Here is a 24,299-nt window from a genome sequence, read left to right as displayed (position 1 = left end):
ATTTTTTTTGTCACAAACTGCTTCAAAGGAGGATTTGTCATGGAATGTTTTATTTGAAACGCAAATGAATATAATTCCTGTGTTGGTAATAAATGGTAATCAGGTGTCTCCAGATTGCAAACTGATTTTTAATATCATCAAATAGGTCCTGTACTGGAATTCCCTCCTAAACTTCTGTTTCCTCTCTGCACCAACAACTGTTCCCTCAATCTATGGAATTCTAGTAGAGAACAGAAAATTAGGTATCTTTCCAATTATCTATTAATTGAAGGACTAATGGGTTGTTTATGCAGGAAAGGTGGGAACAAATTTATTTTTTCTGTTATGGTTATTGATTATTCTGCTCAAAGTTCACTGACTGACTTGCCTATGATTTTGCGCAGCAGTTCCACTAGAAATACACTAACAAAAATTCCCACTGCTGCCAGATGAGTCATTAGATTTAACTTTAAAATGTACTTCATTCAGCAGTGCTAGTACCTATTCTGTTGCAACATTATGTTAATTACACTCCACGTGGAAATGCAGCCACTTTTCCAAAGCAATGTTTTCTCATGCTTCCTCACCCCGATGCAAAATCCAGCTTTATTTCCTGTTCCCGGATGTTGACATCCGGGAACATGAAGTCGCTCACCCTTTCTACTGATGAGGACTGGTGTGTGTTCTCTCGATTTCCCCTGCAATCAATTCCTTGGACTTACTGACATTGAGTGTAAGGTTCTTGTCATGACACCACCCAAAATAAGGTATTCTATCTCAAACCTGTATGTCTCCCCTGACCTGTTCCTCTATGTAAATATCTTACATGTATTCATGGCTATTCTCTCCATCTTGCAACTACATATGACTTCCTGCTTTCTCATTCCTGGATATATTGGTACAATGACATAATGATAAATTACCGGTCTGCACAGACCTTGACTAATAATCCAAGGTATCAATCTAAATTTAGCTAAGACTTCAGGGGTATATAAACTCATATCATGAAATAAGTTTTGCCCGTGAAAAGCTCCACTACTCACATCACCCTCTCACGTTTGAAAAATATTTCTGTGCGCACCTCAGAATTGCTGTTGATTTGCACCTGATTATGTTCACACAAAGCCCATTTGTGGTGCCATCCTGTCAGAATAAATGCAAGTTATTGTCGTTGTGTAGCATGTGTTGCAACAAGGCAAAGTGAACTTTTAGTAAACCTATAAACCTGTTACCAACCATATGGCCAGTGACATCATCTGGCAGCATCTAAGTTGCCCGCATAGCTGATCAATGCCAACCTTGTATTCCTTCTTTCATGATATCCAGAGATTTTAAAAAAGGTGATAAATAGTTTCTATACAAATGTTGCAGTTACATTTATATCCCCAGCTACTGATGCTAGTCATCTTACAATCTTCCATGGTCCTTCTGCTTAAAGGGAACTTGCTCATGAGAAAACAGTGCTCATGAATCATGCATCTCTGCATTGAAGAAAGCACAATGAAAGTGCTTCAGTGCTCTTGGCATAGTGCCACCACAGTGGACAGATAAATTTATTCTGATCTCAGGCAAAGAAGAAGATAAAGAGTTTTTTTTTCTCTTTGACTGAGCAAGCTGTTGCTTTTCCAAGTATTGTGCAAGTGACATGGTGTTACAGTGGAATAGTTGCCTGTAGCGATGAATGAAATGCATTTGAAAATAGTTTCAAATGACTCATCATTAGCATCATAGGGAGGGATCTTTGGTGGTGTACTGTTGTTTGCGGTGGGTCTTTTTCCACGAGTCATGGATAGTTCAGGGAGCAAACTCTGAGCAAGCATATCTATTAATTTTAACGTTGAATTTCATCCTATTTTTCTTTGCCAACCTTGGTTAGGAGTTAACACCTTGGTTTAACAGGTCATCAGTAAAATTCCACATTCTCTGTTTTCTGCTCCATTTACTTTTCACAAAACATCTGGTTGAAGAACAGTTAGTCCATCCTGCACTTTTGTTCTTTTTACACCAGATTATAATTTCCAAACATCCAGCCAGTTGACAAAGTGGAATCCACAGTTATGGTTCCGAGCACATTACTTCAACCTGTGCTGTAGTGTTCCTGGTACCAGTTTGTTCAATTACACTTTTATTTTGCTTCCTGGAGGAAGTATTCAACAATAAGAATGAAAGGGCGTATTTCAGTCACTTTCTTGGCTTTTGAATAGTTAACATTCCAGCACAAGCTGAGCAAAATCAGATGTTGAAAAGCAAACATCATTTTATTTAACTGCACAGTTAGTTATCTGCAGAAAACCTTTATTTAAAAAGCATAATCAGAACACTTTTTTTCAAAATATGTATTCTTATATAGTTGTAGGATACAATTTTGGAATTTACTACGATAGTTTGAATGTGGATGAAAAGGGCTGAAAAGTTAGTAGTACCATGGACTGAGGTACTAATTTATTTTGGCATTCATGCAAGAAATATTTCAGGCAATGATTGCGTAAACTATGGTAAAAATGTATAATTTGGCCAAGGAAATTAATTGCAAAGGAACTTAAAGATTTAAGATTTGATGAAAGATTCAAATAAATGTTATCATTAAACATTTTAAAACTTTCTATACATTTCAAATGTTCAGTTACTGTTGTTTATTTTGGGCAAATGACAGTCTCTTTCACTCATTTGGGTTGATTATTTTCACAAAGGTATTTGGAAAAGAATTTTTTATAGTATTTCCCAATGTACCTGAAAAAGTGAAGTTTCTTACTTCAACAGTGTTGATGACTGCCCCTGATCAAAGGTGTAAATTCCATTTTCAGGAAAGCAGAGGTGAACTAGTATCCTGTTCTCATTGTGCAGATTCTTGCTGCTCTGCTGACAGAAACTGGAGAGCAGTTTGTTGCTTATCATGTCAATCAAAGAGCAGTGCAACATGTAAAACAACCTGAAGAGGAAGAGAAAAAAGAAGTAGGAAGTAGGAGTTGTTCACTCAAGTATAATGCAGATTCTGTTTAATATAGCTGTGTTTGGTATTTTTGTTATTGTACTATAAAGGGGAAAGGTGGAAGAAAGCTTTATCTGCATGCTGAAGGGTACTAAATTTAAGGCCCAGCAAAACATGAATGAGCCAGCTGGTGGTGTAGTGGCATCAGCACCGGACTTCAAAGTGAATGGTCCCACGTTTGAACCCTGTTGGCCCCTTGCATGCTTTCCATCTGTGCTGGGTCAAGTGCCAAGCTGGTAAAGTGGCCTTGAAATAAACAGAAAAAATTCTAAGGAAACAGCAACAAAAGGTGACATCCAGTGCAAAAAGGAACAACAAAACATAAATTAAGTCAGCTCCATTTTATAAGTCGTGTGTATGAGGACTTCCCTGGCCCAGTTCAACTCGTAATGGTGTGATTGGTGTGAGGCTTGTTTAAGTGAAAATAAGAACCATCAGTAGTTATTCTGATAAAACCTGAAAAACATAGACAAGAAGGTCTCATACTTCCAGCATGGCTTGCCTTGGCTTTAAGTGGTGAGCCTGAAAATTTAAAAAAGGGAAATTTAGCCACACGTAGCTTTGTTTCACTACTCGGTGACACCTGCTTGGCAGCACCTGTGCAAGATATCAGACAGAGAGCCATTGAGTAATCATCATCATCATCATCATATGTTGTGTTGCATTGACGTGGCCAATCAAGGTCTTATCCATGACCATGATTGTTCTTGGCAAATTTTTCTACAGAGTGGTTTGCCAATGCCTATTTCTGGGCAGTGTCTTTACAAGACGGGTCACCCCACCCATTATCAATACTCTTCAGAGATTGTCTGCCTGGCGTCAGTGGTTGCATAACCAGGGCTTGTGATATGTGCCAGCTGCTCGTATGACCATCCGCCACCTGCTCCCAGGGCTTCACTTGATCCTAATCTGGTGCTAAGCAAATTCAACACCTTGCCCAAGGGTGACCTGCAGGCAAACGCAGGGAAGGAGTACCTTACACCTCCTTTGGTAGAGATGCATCTCCACCCTGCCACCCACCTAGAGTAATACAACACGGAAACAGACCCTTCAGCCCCTCTTCTCCATGCCAGCCCTGATGCCTACCTAAGCTGGGCCGACTTGCCAAGTTAGGACAAAATGATGGCAATCTGTAACTCCTGACAACACACGCTAATCCTCCTCACATACTGAGAGCAGGCATTTAGACAATGTGACCAACACTGAAACAATGATCCTGCACTGAGACATCACGTTCACGAGAAAAGGAATAGAGATACATGGTATGATGGACCTAACAAAGTCTAATTCTGTGGATGACAAATCTGTCTGCAGAAGGATGTGGATTACAAAGTAGAGTCACTGGCAATGTTTCTGCATAGATCTGGGATCACCAGCAGAGATTCTGACGTAAGGTTTTGTATTGCAGCTCCAGATGAGGCACCGGAAATTCTCTCCGTGACACCACACACTACAACCTCTGTAATGATTCGCTGGCAGGTAAGTTAAAGAAAATTCCGGAAAACCAACCCCATTTCACAATGTCCTATGATTTGTCATCAAGCAAAACCATGGGTTGCTTTGAAATTAATGGAGCAAAGTATTTAAATTAAACTAAACTATTTTGCAATGCTGCACTGCACCAAAGTAAGAAAGCTTTTGGTGACTTGTATCCTTTTCTTTCTAAAGAATCAGTTGTCTCTCTTTCCTTCCCACAAAGCCACCAGCAGAAGAGAAAATTAATGGAATACTTTTAGGATATCGGATTCGCTACCGAGAACTAGTTTATGATAACTACAGAAGTTTTACCCTTCGAACTGTGGGTAATCCCAGTGCTAAATGGTCTGAACTAACACGTAAGTCTGTTTTGTTTTTATAGTGTGATATGGGCACACACATTGTTTATCTGTCTCCTTATAATGTAGTGTTTCTTTATTAGTTTGCACAGATTTAGCTTGGCGGTTTCATTTCTATTCCATAGAAGCAAATACAGATCGTTACAGTTAATGAACTCATTCCTGGGTAATTAGCACATAGCACCTTGTAATAAATGTCTGATGTTGAAAGACCGGAAACACCCAATGACCCCAGGTTACATCACTGATGATGTTTCCCAGCGCATCCTAGGATGTATCTCAGCACCATTGAATCCAAGAGCAGACAGCCAATTTAAAATGGCACTGAGACAATTAACCTCTTCCTCCTCCATCATAATTGTAATGGCTGATAAATTAACTGAATTTAAGCAGTCCTTCAATTAATGAAGATTATCTTTTTGGATGGCATATATTGTACAGGAAACACAGTTCTTGTGTTCCTCTCAAAATACTAAAATTGAGTTGTTTTTAATGAACCCAAACGTTTGAGTCACAGAATTAAGTTGGACTAGAACATGAAAGAGAGAAATGTGATGAACATCAGACATGAATGCAGTTCAGATTATCGGTATTCTTATTGTTCTGAAAATTGAAGACAAGTAATTAGACTCTGAGTTTACATACAGAATAAATGGATCTATGAAGTTATGTTATTAAAATAGGAAAATTTCTGAAAGCGAAGCTAAGACTTCCAAGCTATCAGTAATAATTGGGAATTGGGAGGAAGCTCAGCATTGTTTAGAGTTATACACACAAAGAAAATTAGTCATGGTTGTTTGAGCTCCACCAGCTCAGCTTTGGGTGTGCTTTGGGAAAATTCTACGCACGATAACTTAGCTGTTTTCCATCTGTTTCATTGTTAGAATTGGGGCTGCTCATTGCGAGTACAATGTACCAATCCATTCTTACTTCTCAAATCATAAAATAATATTCACTACCTTTAACTTCCACGCTCTGATTTTTCCCCCAACAAAGAATGGTCTGACCTCCTCCTTTTCACTTTAACCCTCCAGTATGCAACTGTTGGCTTCCTTGATTGACCTAATACCAGTTACTCAACTCACCTGAAATATCTACCCATTTCCTAATGAACTAAGTTCCTCAGGGCAATATCTTAGGCTTAGCATGAGTCAAATGAGTTCCCAAAGGGATGGTCAATGATGATTGAATTATACTGTTACATGAACAACTCCTCAGCAAATAAAGCCATTCATACCTGAAAACAGGAAGATCTGGTTAATGTTCAGACATCAGCTGATTTTGATGGGCAATATTTACGACACCAAGTGCTATGCATTGATCACTGACAACAAAGGAGAGCCTAACCACTTACAGTCAATGGCACTCTGACTGTTGTGCCCTTCATCATCTGCACCCTGGTGGTCATCATTGATCGGAAACGGAATGCACAGCCACATAAATGCTCTGGCTATGAAAGAAGGTCAGAGCAGGGTATATATCCTGTATTGAGACTTAACCATTGCCTTCACAAAGCCTTTCCAACATCGTCAAATGTGTTGGAAAGACCTTCACTGGCCTGAATTATCACAGTTCAACAAAATTCAGGAGTTTGCACAGATTTGGCCTGGCACTTTCATTTTGAATTCTGCAGGTGCAAGTGCAGTTTATTGATTTTTTTTAAAGTAGATCAAAACAGTTGTGCCTTCTGCATCATAATTGGTTAAATATTAAGTGACCTTCAGCAGTCTTGTCAGTGATAGCCACATTCTGTGAATGAAAATGTACTCAACTCGTTCCAAGTAAAACTTTCTTGATAGGAAAAGAGCTGCCTGAATATTTCTAAATGGATAAATCATTGGTGAAAATAAAATATCCTCTATACAGGAAATCATAAAGGATGAAACAAAATATGAACATGCTAAAAAAAAAAGTGAGATGATAAATCCTAGACTGGGATTTCAAAAGATGACCATGAGAAGGAAGGACAAATGAGAGAAGCTAGTTTTGAGATTTTCGGAAAGTGTCAGCTTGTGGAGAAATATGATCTTTTCAATGCCGTACTGAAATAGGGAGACAACTGTATTCCAGTGTGTTTAAAGTTTAAGACAAGCAAGAAGAGAAAGCAATGTTAAAATGTGTAGAAGTTTATTGATGAACTGATAGTAAATCAGCATTCTTGTATAAAGAAGTATCACCAAGTTATGGTAGACATAGTATACAGTATATTTTTATTATTCTGCTTATTATTATTATTTCCCAGCACTGAGCATTTTTGCCTTGATGAACTCAAGGAGAAATTGTAAAATGTTTTATTGGAATCATACTTCAGTATGTTATTTTTATACTTATGCTCAAAGACACTCATGAATGTGAATATACATGACAGGCCAGGTAAATACACAAATAAAAAATTTTAATATCCATGTTATTATTCCATTTATGGAATCTTCACTGTTCTAATGACTAATTGAATCGACCTTCATTAATCCAAGGTGAGAAAGTGAAGAATGTAACAATCTCTCCAACCTGAGGTCTTGCTTTTGCTAACGTTCTTGTTGCTTTTTCTCAAATCTGGATTTGTCCATTGTTTTTACCCTTACTGCGTGTGCTGTATAGCAAAACTTCAGTATCTTATAAATTCCTCAGATCATCAGTGTTTCAGTACATTTAACTGCATTGTTTGTTTTTAATTAATTCAGATCATTGCACTTGAAAATGACCTTTTTTAACAAGATATATAAATAGTTTTAGAATTACAGATAGGAACTGGAGCAGTTTAATAAGTCTTACTGAACAACCTGATGTAAAATTGTACTCCATCACCTTGAAAACCCTACTACAGATACCATCTAATGTAGACCTTGTAGTCAACAATCATAGCTATAGAGTTACGGACGACTGCATTGATTTTGCCTATCATCATTTTTATTGAGAGGTACCCCTTGCTTAGATCATTGCCAAAAGCTGATTTCTTTTAAGCTATTAATCTGGTACTTGTTTTCGCTTTTAACCACATATGGCTATTTTTCCAATAATAATAGCAATAATTTCCAGTAACCTCTTCTGTGTTTTAATGTGTTATTCAATTGCACCTGCAGCTATTTAAATGAATGTTACTTGAGTGATGTTTGTATTTACTAATATTCACTGTCTGTTGTAACCTGTATCTTCATGCATCACATTTCCTGTAGCAGTGTATCATGTTCGGAACCTGAGTGATTCTTCACTAGCACAATATGAGCTGGACAGTAAGTCAACTTTATTACATTTTTAAAAATATGTATTGTTTCACTCTATTTTCCTTTCTTTCCTCGCGTCGAGATGCCAGAGGCCCAAGAGAGGAAAGATTGAGAGAGAAATGGGCCATATACAAGCAAATGAGATTAGTGTGGATTGGCACCTTGTTGGCATGGACAAGTTGAGCCAAAGGGCCTGTCTCTGACTTGTATATCACAATGAATCTATCAGCAGGAATTGAGTTACAAAAGTGCCTGCAATTATGTAATACCTCTTGTAAATAAGTATTCCTGAAGTTTCATGTTAAACAGCACGTGATTTTGTTGTGCTTCATTCTGGGATACAAGCAGAATGAATACTGAGGTGGATAACAAATCCAGGCAAATATATGTGAGAAATGCTGCCTACTGGAATTAGCCAATTCAGTGTAAGGATACTCTGGCTCCTCTATGAACTTCATGGCTCAGCTTCACTCTGTGTAGTACATTAATTTATAAAGCCATCCAGCTTCAGGGATTTGTTTGGTGAAGGAACTGCCTGGAATACTTAAGGTTGAGGTGAGCTTTATTTGTCAGATGTGCATTGAAGCATCAAAACATACAGTGAAATACATTGTTTGTGTCAGTGGCCAATACGAATGTGCTGAGGGCAGCCTGCAAGTGTTGCCATGCTTCTGCCGCCAACATTGCTTACCCACAACTTCTAACCCTAACTCTTATATCTTTGGAATGTGGGAGGAAACCAGAGCACCCATAGGAACTCCATGCGGCCATGAAGAAAATGTACAAGTTTCTTAAAGACAGCGGTAGAATTGAACCCCAGTCTTACAGCTAGTGCTGTAACGGTGTTATGCTAACCGCTGCTACCCTATTTATATAATTCCCTATATTTTATATGGGGATTTTCCTACTTAATATGCCAGCAAATGTTTGAATATCATTCCTTGTTACCACATTGATGGCCTTCTTTGAGGCCTGTAATTTCCCATTTTGCATTTTTTATAGGCAGGAAGTGTAAGGTGCATTTTGAAGTTCTGTTGCACAAGTTAAAATGAATGGATTTGGGTTTCAGTTTAGGCTCCTCCTCAAATATTAATTCAACATTTATCTTTTAAATTGCTATAGGATAGTGATAGAGAAAGGAAGCAGAATTATAAGTTGTATTAAATCCAATGAAACTGAATGTTGAAAGCAAAGCAGCAAATCTGTAGCAAGAAGTGTTGAAGCTAAATGACACAAAATTGAGATCAGTGAAGAGTCATTCATCCTCATCACTGGATACCAGGCAAAGCTTGAATATAACTTGCTTGCTTCTCATCCCACTAACTACAAATTTCCAATTGGAAACTGGTGTAATTCCTTTTGATTGTCAGATGAATTGGCCATATGTCAATTATATGGTGGTTGCTGGACTATGCACGTGTTCATTTTGGTGACCAGACAGGGCTGTCATGTCCAAAGAATACAGGGTCTTCATAGCTTAACAGTTATAGTTGATGACCCGAGAAACAAAGTGATTTCTATTTCTCATAAGCAAGAAAATACTTTAACAAAGCAGTGCATGATTCTTTATACAGAAAGTATTTGTGAGGGTATTGTTTCCTTGTGTGAACAGGTAGAGCTACTTGTAAGCAGCAGTTCATCTTACAATAATATTTTTTGTACAAGTTTAGTTTTTCAATACAGAGTGCAAGAATACTAGGATAGACTCTGACCTCTGGCTAAGTACTTCCTTTGATCTTCATTTTATAACAATTACTTAGACATAGTCATAACTGGATAGGAATAGAAGGAGAATTGGCCTTAATTCGTATTTAAAATTGGCTTCATTTCTGCCTTGTATAACCTAAATGGCCTCTGAGCATAAAGCACGATTGTTTTGAGGCCATGGGGATGATGTTACTGAAGTGCATTAGAATGAAAAGTATTAAAAGGAGCATTTTAAAAGATCGCCTCATTTGAAAAATTCAAGTTGCTTGAAAGATCAGATGAACTTTAAATAGTTTGTAGGTCAAATCCAAACCAGATCATAATCCCCTGCTGATCTGATTTACTTACCCATCACCAGACATGAACATTTGTATTTCTTTAGAGGGCATTATTTAAAACCTGCAAAAAATCATGATTAGTTCCTGAGCATTAACCCTGAACATCTGAGAAATTGTGTCTAGATTTTATAACCTCTCGCTAAAGCCAATTGCTCTTTGCTGATAATGCATTTTCACAATACCATATGTTGCTCAAATAGTCAACCATTATATGTGAAACTTAATAATAAACTGTCATCATAATATATAACTGTGAGGCTGAATTTTATTCTAGTCTCACCTTTGTTCAAAAATGTGCACTTCCAATGGAGGTTACATATACTGAAGTGAAAACCCTGCCTATTTGCCCTTTTCTTTCAATCCAACACTGTTGGCTGCAGCAGCCAACTTTGCATACATCAAATTTTAGCCCTGGACCACTTCTGGCTCAAGTCATTTGAATACTTCTGTTATTCCTCCCAATCATGAACTGTCAGTCACATGTTCATTGATATCTGGATGAAGCGAAATTTTGACTTAACACGAGCAGCAAGATGTTTTATTAGAGGATTAGACTGGCACTTGGCAATACTTAATCCATCCTAAGAAGCAGTTGACAAATTTTAATCCATCTTAATCTTTACCTTTTGACCTGAGGCATGGATAATTATATTATACTGACTGTTACCTGCGGCCAGCTGCGTATTTAGAAACACTTTTTTATTGATTATTTGACCAATAAGATTTTAGAAATGTACACAATGGAGAAATAAAGCTCAATATAATGAACTTATTTCATTTTCCGTTCAAAAGACAACATGTAACCAAAAGCCTGGAACAAAAGCCAGGTATTAGTATTAGCTTGACAGTAGTTGGCACTGACAGGAGCTAATGGTGTCAATTTTGTCAGTCATTGACTTGATCACTTTGCATCACTCAGCATGCATTGAAGATCACCAAGGTGGTCCTGTTTAAATAACTGAGGAGATTTGCTATTTCTAGACTGTCTAGTGTGCACTCGGTGACTAACCAAATTGAAAAATTTTCAAACAGTACTGAAAAGGTACATTGTTTATGAGATATAAAATCCAAGATAAAACTGAAAAGAAGAACACAATTAAGAAGCTTTCATTTGAATGTTTGAACCTTTTTGGATAAAATACTTGAATTGGAAGCATGTGTACTGAAAAATGTAGGAATTGTGGAAATTTAGTTCAGACCTTTATGCTGGAAGTAATTTCAGTCTGCAGGATGGTGGATTGTATGGCAAAGCAAAAACAGTGCAAAAATGCGTTTCTTTCTACGTCCAGATTAATCTCTCGGTTTTCTCTGGGGAGGGGAAAGGAATAAAGCAAATTTACCTGCTACAGGTCTGGGGTAGCTGCACAGTAGTTGGTTGTTTATTGTGTGTAAAGTGAGCAAGAGCTAATTAAAAGTTAAGAATTAAGAGTTAGGCGATGGGTAAAATAATATCCGAGTACATTTTTTATCAAAGAATTTATAAATTACACAACCCTGAGATTTGCTTGCTCACACAGGTAGCCACAAAGCAACAAACACAAAAAAAAAAGAATAAAAATAAAAGACCAGCACTCAGTGTGCAAGAGAAAGGAAAGAAATACAAATTGCAAACAGTTGAAGTGAGCAGCATTCTGAACCACAGTTGAGTCCTCAGATCCAAACTCCGGAACAGCCCGGAGTAGGCCCAAAGCCTAGCATATCAGTTCATCATATTAGCGGGCACGGAGCACAGCAGCCTCGGCGCCGTGGAGATGGAGAAATAAAATCAGAAAATGTATGTCAGGCGACATTTGTGGAAAAAGAAATATTAACATTTCATAGCCGGGACCCTTCATCGGAACACAAAGTGAAGAGTGAATAGTAATATGCTGATACAGGGGAAAAACCCATGTCACCTCATTGATGCCCAAAGCTCACTTGAATCATATTTTTGTTGGACTTTTAAACGAATGAGGGGATTTGTCATCCTAAAATAAGTGTGAGGCTGCTTAAGTGTTCAAATCAAGCGTCTACAGCCAATCACCAATGCAAAATTCAGCTACAAATAGGAGAAGCAGAACTGGTGTAGCAGGACACACAAATAAGTTTAGGTCCATTGCCAGCCCTGTTACATGATCATCCCATTGGTTCCCAGTAACCCTGCAACAACTGTACAGGCCTTCCCTACTCTGCTATAGTAGACAGCAAGCGCATTGGCGCCCTGAACTCACTGCCTTGAAATGGCTAAGTCTGTTTTGGGTTTCACAAAGCTGCCTCTGAGTGAATCAGACAACCCATTATAAAATGACATGCTTTTTTCCTCCATCACACCAAACTTAGAACAATGACAGCATTAAGTATGACTGGATTAAATGGGTGAATGATGAAGTAACTGTTAATTACAAGGGATGAGCAGCAAAGAACCAAGCTAACATCTCCCAGTGGTTAGTCAACACTCAGGCCTTCTCCTGTCTTTTCTCATCAAAATTTATCAAAACTTGGCAGTGTAGTAACAATGAGCAGGGAAGCTTTAGAATGTAGGAGGATACAGATGGTCTGATCAGCCAGCCGCGACAAGAGCCCCTTTTTCAACAACCATTTTACTGTGAATTTGTGAGCAAATGAGCATTGACAAAATATCTATGAAAGCTAAATCCAGATTGATGGGATTTATCACCAGGGTTTGCTACATCTCAGTGCCTGTGATAATATTCACTTCTTGTTTAATACTTCGGTGGTTTTTGTGGAAGTTTTCTTTCTTAGTAACTGACTTGACTGCACCAACAGCCAACAGCTGTCTCATATCATGGACAGCAAAGCGACCAAGAAGTAGATATTCAGAAAAGCTCTTGACGCACATGGGATTAGTTGCATCAAATGAACAATGGCTGCCTCTCCAGACTTTAAAATTTTGGGGCAATCTTCCAACTTCTTGCCAGATCAACAATCAATCTTCCCTTTTAGCTCACTGAACTTGCAGGTAACATGAGCAGTACGACAGCCAAGTACTGTATCAAAACTCTGGGGGAGACTCATGTCGAGATGTTAAATGTGCTTCTTGAAACACTCAGGGTGGCACCAGCAAATCAGGAATAATGGAGCTGTGATCAAATCTGAGATCATCTCCCAGGCAGTGCCAGCAAAGACAGGGAACTATGCATGTGATTTCAAGACATTAATAAACTGGGGAGTGATTTAAAAGAAATTATGTTCTGCCCTTCCATCAAGGAAAAACGAATAAAAAAGGTGCATCATTAGGAAAATCGACATAGAGATATCAAAAAAACATGCTGTATGAAACCTTCAGCATAAGACAGGATAACCTTGGAAGGCATATCTCAAAGTAGTTTGGACAAATGCCACTGTAGAGAAATATAACAAAGAGTATTACTCAAAATAGTAGCTTCTATTCAGCAATATAGAAGTTTAACAATTCAGTTTTTTTAAAATTCACAACATGGACTGACTGAGGCTCAATTTAAGAAATAGTTAAATTACTTGCTGGTTACTTTCTAGGATTGTTCATCAGGGATAAAGTTTTTGGATTGCTCTTCCTACTTTGATTCTGTAACCTGTGTTTTGTTTTGTAACTCCAAAACATTAAATTAATCGAAGTGTAAACTAGGAGCAGGGAGATAAATGTGCGTGCTTGTTTTTTTTTACTTTAAGCAAGATGAGCCCATGTCATGACTTATGCAATTCATGTATTACCATGATGAATTATATAAACAATAAGAATGGTTAATCAAGCAATATATTTACATTATTACTCAAATATTACCGAAATATTAAATACACAACACTTGCTTAGCTATAAACTCCAACTCAATATAGAATGCATCTCAGCTGTATACACAGCATATTATATAATACAACTGCTATACAGACATCCACAGCATAGTAAATTTTTTAATTGTCCCTTTCATCCCTAAAGAATTAATCACTGTGGAGGATTTCTTACTCTGGTCAGATAATGTCTTTCCTGACGAGGGGTATCACTCTGCATGTGAGACTAGTGGTTGTGAAATAATCTCAGACTCTGGGGCCTCCTCCATGGTAATTGTAGGAGTTGACCCTGAGACTGCAGGAAGTGGTTCTGTTAGCAGTAGCTACCTTTCCTCTCTTGCAATTGACTCTGCTCTCCTCAACTGATTGATGTGTCATCTCCTGATGATATCTGTCACAATCTCCATTGTGTAGGAGTGTGGTCCAGTTCTGTCCTTAATCTTTTTGAGTAATTGCTTTTGATCACCACTATAGTCCCTCTCCATGACTGTTTTCCAGGAGTGAAGCATGGAACCTCCTTGTTTGAGGAGCCTTCAATTTGTCTCAGATATTTGTCTTGCATTCTCCTTCTGAGATTGGTTTTGAGGAGGTCCAAGCGTGAATGCAAGGGACAACCCAGAAACGGCATAGCTGGTGGGTTGTTGGTTGTGGGTTACGTTGCATTACAATATGCAAGGTAGAAATTTGTGAGTTTCTGTTTCAGTGTCAGTGTAGTGTGCTCTGCTACGTTACTCGTAGTACCTTCTTTAGACTCTGAACAAACCTTTCCATAAAGCCATTTGTAGCTGGGTGATACGGTGCAGATGTAATATGTCTTATTCCAATCATTTTCAGGAATGACTGAATCTGTTCCACCACAAACTGCTTCATTGTCACCGACCAAGTGTTCGAAACACCAGTCCTTGCAAAGAGGCTTCTTAACACACCAGCAATGTGTGAGGCCATACTGGAGGCGATTGGGAACATTTCTAGCCACTTTGTGCCACTCCAATACTACCAAGAAATTTGTGCCCATGAATGGTCCAGCAAAATCCACATGAAGCTACTGCCAAGGCAACGCAGGTCATTCACAGGAATGTAGAGGTGCTACTTTTGGCATTTTCTGGCCGAGTTGGCCTCCCGAAGAGTGCATGACAAGCTGCTCAACCTACTGATCTCTCCCAGGCCACCTGAAGCACCTTCAATAATTCCAAAAGACTGAAGTAGGGTAAATAGTGAAAGGCTTTTATTCGCAGTAAAACGTGACCTCCATGCTGAGTGTCTGCCCCTGGTCTGAGGGGGAGGAGCAACAGCGAAATCACCTTTATTCAGGGATCTGTGGGAGGAGCCACAGGGGCAGTCAACAGAGGGGCGTGTCCAGACAGTTAACCCAGTTACAACATATATATATGGTTTACCACACCACCAGGCAACAGTTTGAGCCAGTCCTTTCATTTTGACCACACCTAGATGACCAGCATGTAGCTCCTCCAACACTTCAGCTCTCAGCTTGGGTAGTACAACAACTCTGAATCCCCACATAAGGCAACCTCCATCAAGGGCGATTTCATCTCGGCACTGGTAAATGAGGCAGCTGGGGTTCCTGCTGTATATTCCAGCCTCTTTTGGTGGCCATGTTGACCTGAGAGAGTACGGGGTCTCTTCTGCTTACCCTTTGGATCATCTCTGCTGTAATAGGAGAAACTTTTGATTCTGTATTTGGCCAAATTCATCAAGAGGAGTGTCCTTTTTTGTAAATTTTCAGGGTATTTCCTATTCCAAGGGTAAACTGGACAATCCATCGGCATTTACATGATTAGTTGTCCTCTTGAATTCAATCTTGTAATTGTGTCCTCTAAGAAACAGAGCCCATTTCTGCATTCATGCTGCTGCTGGTAGTGGAGCACCCTTCTGTGGATTGAGAATGGACACCAGTGGTTAATGATGAATAATGAGGGTAAACGCTCTCCCGTACAGGCACTGGTTGAAAGGTTTGCAGCATCAAACAAGATTCAAGGCCTCTCTGTCTGTCTGCATGTAATTTTTCCCTGCAGTGGTAAGGGAACGTAATGCAAAAGCTATGGGGCGTTCACTTCCATCACTTATAACATGTTACATGTTTGCATCTATACCAAAAGTCACAGGTAAGCTTCACCAGACATTGTGCATCATAATGTGTGAGTACAGTGTCTGAGGTCACTATTTCATTTACCTTTGTGAAGGCCACCTCACTGTGCTTTGTCCATTGCTGTTTCTTCCTGATCTGTGGTAATAAGTTCAAGGGGTGGAGCACAATAGCCAGATTTGGCGGGAAATTGTTATAGTCACTGACAAATCCTAAAAGGAACCACAACTGTGACATGTCCTTTGGCCTTGGGGCATCCACCACTGCTTAAATTTTGTCAGCACACATGTATGTCAATAGTGTGACCACAGTTAGTGATGCTTGGTTTAAAGAATTCATACGTCGCATCGTGCTCTGAGCCCATAATCTTCTAATCTTTTTGACACTGTCTTGAACTTTTGGAGTTGTTCCTTGTCATCCTTACTGGTAACAAGGATGACATTTATTTTTGCTGCACTCTGGTCCACACCTGTCTGCCAAAGTGCAGGTGCAGCTGCTACTCCAAGACTAAGCCTATTATGGCAATAAAGCCCTTTGTGAGTGTTTATGGTGAGAAACACTTTCGACTCTTCTTCTGTCTCCGTCTGTAGGTAGGCCTCAGCTAAGTCCACTTTGCTGAAGTGGTTTCCTCCAGAAAGGTTTACAAAGATATCCTTTATCCTGGGCAAAGGGTATTGATCTACTTTCAGCACTGGTTTGATGGTAGCCTTAAAATCACCACAGGTCCTACCAGACCCATTTTTCTTAGCTACTGTTGAGTGGGCTCCACTCAACAGAGGAAAGAATTCCTTCAGCCTCCATGCGATCCAGCTCACTGGCTAATTTATAACGGGTGGTACCAGGGGAAGCTGCGGTGACCAGGTCCCTGGCACTGAGGCTCAGAGGAGAAGGGAGGGAGAAGAAGACTGCAGTAGTGATAGGGGATTCCATGGTTAAAAGAGTAGACAGGAGATTCTACAGACACGATAGGGACACCCAGGTGACAGGGTCTGGGACATCTTAGATTGCATCCAAGGCATTCTAAATGAGGAGGGTTCTGGTACATATTGGCACCAATAACATTGGTAGGAAAAGAGAGTATGTCTTGAAGGGAGAATATAGGGAGCTAGGAAGTAAGCTGAAAAGCAGGACCCCCAGGGTAGTAATCTCTGGATTGCTGCCTGTGCCATGCATCAGTGAGGGTAAGAATTGGATAATTTGGCAGTTGAACGCGTGGCTTAAGAACTGGTGCAGAGATGAGGGTTTCAGATTTCTGGATCATTGGGATCTCATCTGGGAACAGTTTGACCTGTACAAAAGGGACAGGTTACACCTGAACCTGAGGGGGACCAAATTCCTTGTGGGAAGGTTTGTGAGAGCTTTTGGGGAGGGTTTAAACTAATTTGGTGGTGGAAGGGAAACTGAGTGATAGGGCTGAAGATAGGGTTGGTATACAAGCAGAAGCAATGTGTAGTGAGACTGTTATAAAGGACAGCAGATGATAGGGCAGAATTGCAGTCACTGGGATGAGATGCAGTGTAACGAGAACAAAATCAAGAAGGGTGATAAATAAAGAACTGAAGGTGTTATATTTGAATGCATACGGTATACGGAATAAGGTGGATGATCTTGCAGCAGAGTAAGAGATTGGCAGGTATGACATTGTGGGCATCACAGAGTCATAGCTGAAAGAAAATCATAGTTGGGAGCTTAACGTCCAAGTATACACATTGTATCAAAAGGACAGGCATGTAGGCAGAGGGGGTGCCGTGGCTCTGTTGGTAAAAAATGAAATCAAGTCATTAGAAAGAGGTGTAGTCAGAGAAATATGAGGTCATGCATTTGAGGAGGTGCAGTGAGGCAGGGGACTAAGTTCTGTGGAGAAACAGAGGGGCCATGGTGTTATGTCTACAAATCCTTAAAAATGGCAGGACACATCAGTAAAATGATTCAAATACACTTGGAATGCTTTCCCTTATCATTCAAAACAGAATACAATAGCAGAGTGTTATGTTATAATTGTACACACCAGTTAGGCCACGGCTTGAATGGTGTGTACAATACCATCACCTCATTGCTCTGAAGAAGGTGCAGAGGAGAGTTGCAAAGGTGTTGCCATGACTTTTTCCATGAGGTAAAATCAGCTGAACTGGGTTTTTACTTTGGGGAAAAAGTGGAATCTGGGGGTAAGTGCACAAAATTATGAGATCCTATTTTCAAGTAAATAGAAAGGAAGGACCTTTCTTTCTGAGCAGAAGAATCAGAAGTTAGGGATTGTAGATTAAGAAATATTTTGCAAAAGAGTAAGAGAGAAGATGAGGAAGAATCTTCACTGTTGAGTCTGACAGAGATTGGAAATCATTGCCTCTGAGACATACCTGCATCAGATTAAAAGCAAGTACTTGGAAGTGTTCCTGAACATCATCAATTTGCAGGAATTTGAAAATAATTCTTCTACAACCCCCCCCCCACAAGATGGGCTGAATGGTCTCCTTCAGTGGCATAAATTTTCTGTAATCCTACGACTCTGTTTGTGTTTCTTATCCCACCGAAAAAGTGGGGCTGTGGTATGCGATCTGGTTAAGTGGTAAGCTTTCAGATTTAGAGGTTTGACACTGATTACAGTAATGTTCATAATAAAAGGAAAGCTATACCAGGAACTAGAGTGGGGCAGCATCTGGATAGTTTCAAAAGTAACAATCATCACGGATTTTGGAACAAATCAAGCATCTCTGACTTCAGCTTGCTGTGATATAGTTTATTTAGTTTTCCAGAGAGCCTGTTACGAAATCCCACAGGAAATACCAGTAATTGAGCTTAACTCTTGAAAATCTTTGGTAAAAAATGGGGCTGGATTAGAATCAGCTTTTGAAAAAAAGGAAACCAGGAGTATTTTTGTAATCCGTAACTCCAGACTGTTGGGAATGAAGGAGAGCTGGGGGAGGTGGGTGATTGCAATGGAGTTCTCTGCAGATCACTGCATCGAACAGTATCCAGAAACCAAGTATTAGCCATACAATATCATAAACACAAAATAATCTGCAGATGCTGGGATCAAAGTAACACTCACAATACGCTGGAGGAACTCAGCAGGTCGGGCAGCATCTGTGGAAACAATGAGTCGACGTTTCGGGCCGGAACCCTTCGTCAGGACTGAAGAGGGAAGGGGCAGAGGCCCTATAAAGAAGGTGGGGGGAGGGTGGGAAGGAGAAGGCTGGTAGGTTCCAGGTGAAAAACCAGTAAGGGGAAAGATAAAGGGGTGGGGGAGGGGAAGCAGGGAGGTGATAGGCAGGAAAGATGAAGAAGGAATAGGGGAAAACACAATGGGTAGTAGAAGGAGGCGGAACCATGAGGGAGATGATAGGCAGCTGGGGGAGGGGGCAGAGTGACATAGGGATAGAGGAAGGGAGGGGGAGGGAATTACTGGAAGTTGGAGAATTCTATGTTCATACCATACAATATCACCAGCACAGTTAGTCAGACTAACTAATCTCATTTTACAGGTACTTAATAACTTATTAGGATATCTGATTTACATCTGGATTGTTGCGCTGGTTATAACAACTTCCTTTCTTCATCCACACAGAACTGAGCAAGCACAAGCGCTATGAGATCCGAATGAGTGTGTACAATGCAGTAGGGGAAGGGCCAACCAGCCCTCCTCAAGAAGTGTTTGTGGGTGAGGCAGGTAAGTTCAACACCGTGGACAGATGTTAAAAACCAGAGAGGTCTCCATTAGACACACAATGTTCCAGGGAAGTCTCCTATTTCTACCCTGTTATTACAGATTTCACTTAGCCTAAACAATTGGCAGAATGATGCCATTCTTTTAATAATTTTATGCCTGATAAACAGACTAAATAATCTCCAGAATCCAAGTTTCATTTAGAGGGAAAAGCTTACTTCGTGGAAACTTAGAGCAGAAACTGAACACAATTCAGATTCTCTGTTTTCTCACAATTGATCTGAACAATTAGCATTTCAGTTCAACTGTCTGCTGATTACAATTTGTAATACATTTAGTTACTTAGACTAAAAGTCCTTGATTCATTAAAACATACTCAGCTCATGACTTTCACATTAACACATGGATGGACCAGATTTTGCTGAAAGACATAACTATAGGGCCCTTATCCACTGAAAATGTCACAAAGTCAAGGGTTTCCATGCTCGCACAGTCAAAAAGACTTACTTGGCATATCTTGATGACTGCCATCAGTGACAACATTCAGTGTTGCTGAGATTCCCTAGTATCTAAACTGAAGAAAGCACACAAAATTCTGGAGGAACTCAGCAGGCCAGCCACTGTCTACGGCGGGTCCCTGCCCAAAACATCAACTATTCATTTCCCTCCAGATATGCTGCCTGACCTGCTGAGTTTTTTTTAATTGTGTGTGTTTTTTGTATATTTTAACTGTTCAAGTACTTTCAATAGTTTTCTTTACTAACAAACATTCAAAAATATTTGTAGCCCTTACATCTTGAACAGCTGGCAAGGCTGGAAACTATTTGTACTTTTTAATTAATCTGATAATTCTTACTTATTTAGTTATTGAGATACAGAGCGGAACAGGCCCTTCTGGCCCTTCAAGCCACGCTGCCCAGCAAAACCCCCGATTTAACCCTAGCCTAATTACGGGACAAATTACAATGACCAATTAAATTACCAGCCAATGCATCTTTGGAGTGTGGAAGCCTGAGCACCCAGAGGATACCTACTGGGAGTACGTACAGCGGCAGGAGCTGAACCTGGGTCACTGGTAGTCATTGTCATAGTCATAGTCATAGTCATACTTTATTGATCTCGGGGGAAATTGGTTTTCGTTACAGTTGCACCATAAATAATTAAATAGTAATAAAACTATAAATAATTAAATAGTAATATGTAAATTATGCCAGGAAATAAGTCCAGAACCAGCCTATTGGCTCAGGATGTCTGACCCTCCAAGGGAGGAGTTGTAAAGTTTGATGGCCACAGGCAGGAATGACTTCCTGTGACGCTCTGTGTTGCATCTCGGTGGAATGAGTCTCTGGCTGAATGTACTCCTGTGCCCAACCGGTACATTATGTAGTGGATGGGAGACATTGTCCAAGATGGCATGCAACTTGGACAGCATCCTCTTTTCAGACACCACCGTCAGAGAGTCCAGTTCCATCCCCACAACATCACTGGCCTTACGAATGAGTTTGTTGATTCTGTTGGTGTCTGCTACCCTCAGCCTGATGCCCCAGCACACAACAGCAAGCATGATAACACTGGCCACCACAGACTCGTAGAACATCCTCAGCATCGTCCGGCAGATGTTAAAGGACCTCAGTCTCCTCAGGAAATAGAGATGGCTCTGACCCTTCTTGCAGACAGCCTCAGTGTTCTTTGACCAGTCCAGTTTATTGTCAACTCATATCCCCAGGTATTTGTAATCCTCCACCATGTCCACACTGACCCCCTGGATGGAAACAGGGGTCACCGGTGCCTTAGCTCTCCTCTGTTAAGCGTTGTGCTAACCACTACACTACCCTGCCACCCCACTGTCTTGCACTGTACTGCTGCTGCAAAACAACAAACCTCGCAGTTTGTTAATAAGCCTGACTCTAATTCAAAGCTTTACCAGCTGCTACTGCTCAGGAATTGCTTCTGGAGTCTAGGATGGTTCAGATCAGTAAGGTAGACCTTCCACAATCTGGCGAAGGAACAAATGCAGTGCCTCTTACAGACAGTGGGCATATCTCTGAACGAACTGACTAATATGCTTCTGAAATTTATTCATTATAATCCCTGTGATGATTTAGTATGCAATGGTACAATATAACATAATGTAAACTATTATAATAATTCTGAGCCTACACAGTCAATTTTATACTTCTTTCAATCGTAATTTTAATTGAGGAAGTGCCACAGCTTTTAGAATCATAATAAGGTTTATTAGCATATGTCATGAAATTTGTTTTGTGGCAGCAGTGTAGTGCAAGACACAAAACAGATTACTTTAAGTTGCAAGAAATAAACGAGTAGAAGCGAAATAGCAAGGTTTGTTCATTGGCTCATGGACCATTCAGAAAACTGATGGCAGTGGAGAAGAAGCTGTTTCTGAAACAGCGAATGTGGGTCTTAAGGCTCTTTTAACTCTTTCCTGAAGGTGGCTATGAGAAGAGGGTATGTCCCAAATGGTTAGGGCCCACCTCACAGAAACACGCATGGCCTGGATTTTGTGTCAGCAATAATTCCAAGGCTCTTAGCATCCACTGTTACAAAATAAATCAAAAAGTAATATTCTGCATTTACACATGAGCTTTTGATCATGAAAATCAGGAAATTATTGTCTGAATTTGCCTGCATCTCCGTAATCTTTGCTTACACTAATATCTCACCAAGAGACTTGGTAGTTAGAAGACATAAAGGTGCTAATTTGTCTTAGTTGCCAGAAACCATTACCCACCCACCAAAACTTGTTAACTCAACTGTAGGCAAATGTTAGTTGCTATGCTGAGAATTAATTTTGAACACATAATTTCTCTGTTCCTAATGTGGAGGAAATGTTGGAGAATTTTCTTAATCGTTCTAAATTTTTTTTTAAAATTTCTCTTTCTTGCTTGCTCTCTTGCAACTTTACTTCCCCCTTTTTGCTTTTTAAATTTCTATACTTAATTTTACATTGATTTAATGATTCTGCTTCATGTTGTAGAATCTAGATATCTCATTACAATTCTTGGTTGAAAAGGTATGTCTTGTTCACATGAAATACACAAATCCTCTCTGAAGGATCCATTGCCAAAACAGATTCCAATTTACTGAATTATCAAGTGTGATTAGTACCAAATCAATCATGAGACTAAAATGCCATTTGAAATATCTGTTGTGATATGTACTGCTAAGCAGTTTGCTAAAGAACATCCATGTGGTTTCCTTAATGGAATATCTCTTCTTAGGGAGTGATAGAACACGGAGCCATACAACACAGGAACAGGTCCTTTGGCTCACAGTGTTGTGCTGAACTTAATAAATTAGTCATCAAATGCCCAACTAAACTAATCCCTTCTTCCCACACAATATTCATATCCTTCCGTTCCCTGCATATTCATGTGCTCATGAATGGCTTGAACTCCTCCACAATCACCCAGGCAGTGCATTCCAGCCATCCACCACTCTCTGTGTAAGATACTCACCCTGCACATCTCCTTTGAACTTACCCCCTCTTACCTCAAAAACACGCCTCTGCTATTAGACATTTCAGCTAAAGATCCTGGCTGTCTCTCTGTGCTTGTCATCGACATGAACCTCTACCAATTCTCCCCTCAGCCTGCACCACTCCTGAGAAAACAAACCAAGTTTGTTCTTCCTCTCCTTCCAACACATTCCCTCCAATCCAGGGAACATCTTGGTAAACAACTTCTGCAGCCCTCCAAACCCTTCCTATATCTTTCCTATTATGGGGCAACCAGAACTGAATGTAGCACTACAGATGAAGGCAAACCTAAGTGTTGTAAAGTTGCAACACAAAGATTAGGGGGTAAATCAAGGAAGAGCTGCTCCAGTCAAGTCCTGTGGGTTCTAAGGTCAATGTGGGATCTGCAGACCCTGCTACAGGTGAGGTAGGAAATGTTTGATGGGGCAGGCAGGTGGACAGTTGAGGAGATGATGCAATCCTTCCACTGTTTCACCACCTGGACGAAGTTCTCAATGTTAATCCAAAAATACCTACTCCATCTCAAGCAGTAAAGGATGAAAAGTTATCAGAAGTTATTGGGAGCAAGAGAAGATCTGCAGATGCTAGAAATCCAAGTAACACACACAAAATGCTGGAGGAACTCAGCAGGCAAGGCAGCATCTATGTAAAAGATTCCTGCTGAAGGGGCTCAGCCCGAAATGTCAAAAGTACTCTTTTCTGTAGATTCTGCCTGGTCTGCTAAGTTCCTCCAGCATTTTGTGTAGATGTTATTGGGAATGTCTTGAAAATGTTTTTGAATCATTCCTCTGACCGCTTGGTAATCTCTTGCTATGACAGAATGTCTGCTTCAAGAATTTGGGATCAGGCATAAATGATTGCACTCATTTGGTTTGGATAACCAGGCCTAGGAAGATTTAGCCTGCTTATTGGAACCAAATGAGTTTAATCAGGGCCTTAACAATGGGATATTTGCCTGAGAGAAAACTCTGATAATGGTTTGCTTATCCTGTCATTCATTCACTGAAATGTTGGAAAGAATGAGCTGCAAAACATTGTCCTCTAACAATAAAAATCCACAAGAGGGTCATGAAAAATCTGAACTGCTTTTTATACATCGAGAGTCACTAGTTAATGAAGATGGATGTTGAAACGTTCCATTGCCTTCAGTTCAATAGAATAGCCTTTGGTAAAGAGAATTTGAAGCTTAAAACCTCAA

The 24,299-nt window shown here is 39.9% G+C and overlaps 1 protein-coding gene across 1 annotated transcript in view; it reads left to right on the top strand.

The window, feature by feature from the left end:
- Positions 1 to 24,299, top strand: part of LOC134360278 (protein sidekick-2-like) — a 983,228-nt gene that overhangs the window by 795,612 nt on the left and 163,317 nt on the right. The window contains exons 32-35 of the mRNA XM_063074455.1: positions 4,377 to 4,447; positions 4,668 to 4,803; positions 7,977 to 8,033; positions 19,504 to 19,605. Of these exons, the coding sequence (XP_062930525.1) occupies positions 4,377 to 4,447; positions 4,668 to 4,803; positions 7,977 to 8,033; positions 19,504 to 19,605 (366 nt within the window). The remainder of the gene's footprint in view (positions 1 to 4,376; positions 4,448 to 4,667; positions 4,804 to 7,976; positions 8,034 to 19,503; positions 19,606 to 24,299) is intronic.

Source organism: Mobula hypostoma, chromosome 22 (genome assembly GCF_963921235.1).
Source record: "Mobula hypostoma chromosome 22, sMobHyp1.1, whole genome shotgun sequence".
Classification (NCBI taxonomy): Eukaryota; Metazoa; Chordata; class Chondrichthyes; order Myliobatiformes; family Myliobatidae; genus Mobula; species Mobula hypostoma.
Note: the sequence above shows the minus strand (reverse complement) of the source record. Positions and strands in the feature narration are given on the sequence as shown.